The sequence below is a fragment of the Cynara cardunculus genome, assembly GCF_001531365.2.
Source record: "Cynara cardunculus var. scolymus isolate 2C chromosome LG 8, CcrdV1, whole genome shotgun sequence".
Lineage (NCBI taxonomy): Eukaryota > Viridiplantae > Streptophyta > Magnoliopsida > Asterales > Asteraceae > Cynara > Cynara cardunculus.
In genome coordinates this window covers 21179809-21181932 of record NC_037535.1, presented here as the reverse complement: position 1 = coordinate 21181932, position 2124 = coordinate 21179809, and the positions used below count along the sequence as shown (strand labels likewise).

Sequence of the window (2124 nt, the reverse complement as noted above, 5' to 3'; positions counted from 1 at the left end):
AATTAGCAATTTCTAATTAGTTTTGATTACTATAAATTAATATTTATTTATAATTAATAGTTAATATTTATTAATAATTAATAATTATTTATTATTTATAATATTCATCAAGGTTATTAGTAAAAAACGTGTCAAAAAACTCCTTATAAGCTAATCCAAGTCGCTTATCCATAAGCTAGCTTATAAGCTAACTTATGTACATTTAAATGATTACTCAACTAGTTGTGTACACGTGTAATGCGGCGGAAGCCATGAATTTTAACGATTTTGAAGTTTCACTGGTTTTATTAGAGAAGATTTAACGATGATATAAGTTAAACTTGGTTTTTACATATTAATACAATTTGGATAAATAAGAGTTATGGTTCCAATTACAGTCTATCGATAAAAAAAATTGTATGACGGTTTAAAATCCAATATATTTAAAATCCAACATATTTAAACGACTCCACAAATGTGTTCGATTTACACCAAGAGTAAAGAATCAAGAGATCGAGAGCGAGACCGAGAGTTCTAGAGCAATTGAATGAGAGAACTTTTAATAACTAGTGGTAAATATCAATTTGAATCTCACATTGGGGGATGAGGAGAAGACATAGAGGTATTAGAGAGTGAAGAAGACATAAGTGAAATGTGTAAAAATTATCTTGAGAACATAAAAAGAAAAAAGTAATAATGTGCATTGATAACTTATACAATGTTTATTTTAATTGTAGATTAAGATATTTTAAAATTGAATGCATAAAGTAGTAGTACTTAATACATTATGAATTGTTTTTAATACTTTCAAGACCTTATACATAAATGTATAGTATTTTATACATTAAAAATTGTTTTTAAGATTTTTGATAAATCTGGTTTATAAGGTAAATAGATAGTTTATATTTGCCATCTGTAAACTTCAACGAGATTGTCTTTAATTGCAGCGATTTAAAATCCATTATATCATCTTTATTTATGTAAATTTGTCTTACTCCAATATTTAATTTAATTAATAATTATTATTTATTGTCGGTTTTTATAATTCAATGATACACAACCACGTTTGGTTTTTTCTTATAGAGATATGATGGCTCCTATAAATAAAAAAACCATTATGTCACTTGCTTTCACTCGTCTAACACACGTTTTTTTTTTAATTTTATTATTTAAATACAAAATTAATTATCGATAATCCCAATCAATTTTATACGAAATCCCTTTTCAGATCCATCAATGTAAAAGAAGACCATTTTTTTAGCTTACTTAACAACTGAGGCTAGTGAAATGAAGGCCTGAGTTCGAACTCAAAACCTGTTTTATATTTGAATAAAATCAACACATCATTTCTATATGTGCGATTAAGTCATGTTCTGTGCAAATAAGCCGTAAGTAAACAACTCAAATGAGCTGTGCGAATAAGCCATATAGACCAATAAGCCTAATTAAGCCGCAAGTAAACAGCCCTAAGACATACTATCTCGTATTATTTGTTATTCAAATTAAAGACTTTATAAGTCGTATAATGTAAGTTGTGGGGAAAAAGGCTTGTACTACTCTTCAGACCAGTCCCACGACCATCATGCATAAGTGAATCATGTGTGAAAAAGTGTTATTGTATCAATTTCTTCTGTACCATCACATATATATATATATATATATATATATATAGGGGCTTAATCAAATGAGAACTGAGTTGTTTGTGGTAACTGTAAGAACCAATATAAGCCAATCATTTAAATAATTAAWGTTATATCCTAAAATAACAAAAAGGGTAAATTGGTAATGTTATATCCTAAAATAAAACCCTAGATGCTTTTAGGTATTCTTCTCATTCGTCTCCTTCTTCACCGGCGGAAAAAGTCGCGACTTTTTGGCGGGATGAGGGCTTTCCACCTCGTCGTCGGCGAATCCCGGAAGAAATTCCGGCATGGCAGGGAGGTTGAGGTCAAAYGCGCGTTGACTGTTGGTGGAACCAACGCCTTCCGATGAGGTGACGCCGCTGCTGGTGGCACGACCGCCGCCGATAACCCCTTCATAGTGACGCCGCTTGTGTCCACCCAACGCTTGTCCGGTGGGGAAACACCTGTGGCAGATAGAGCACTCGTGACTCCTTCCGCCACCGACTCCACTATGGGTGGCACT

At 32.0% G+C, this 2124-nt stretch overlaps 1 protein-coding gene across 1 annotated transcript in view; it reads right to left on the bottom strand.

The window, feature by feature from the left end:
* Positions 1 to 1797: 1797 nt before the first annotated feature.
* The window catches only part of LOC112516300 (zinc finger protein ZAT6-like), a 1343-nt gene continuing 1016 nt past the window's right edge, over positions 1798 to 2124 (bottom strand). Inside the window, exon 2 of the mRNA XM_025123317.1 lies at positions 1798 to 2122. Within this exon, the coding sequence (XP_024979085.1) occupies positions 1798 to 2122 (325 nt within the window). The remainder of the gene's footprint in view (positions 2123 to 2124) is intronic.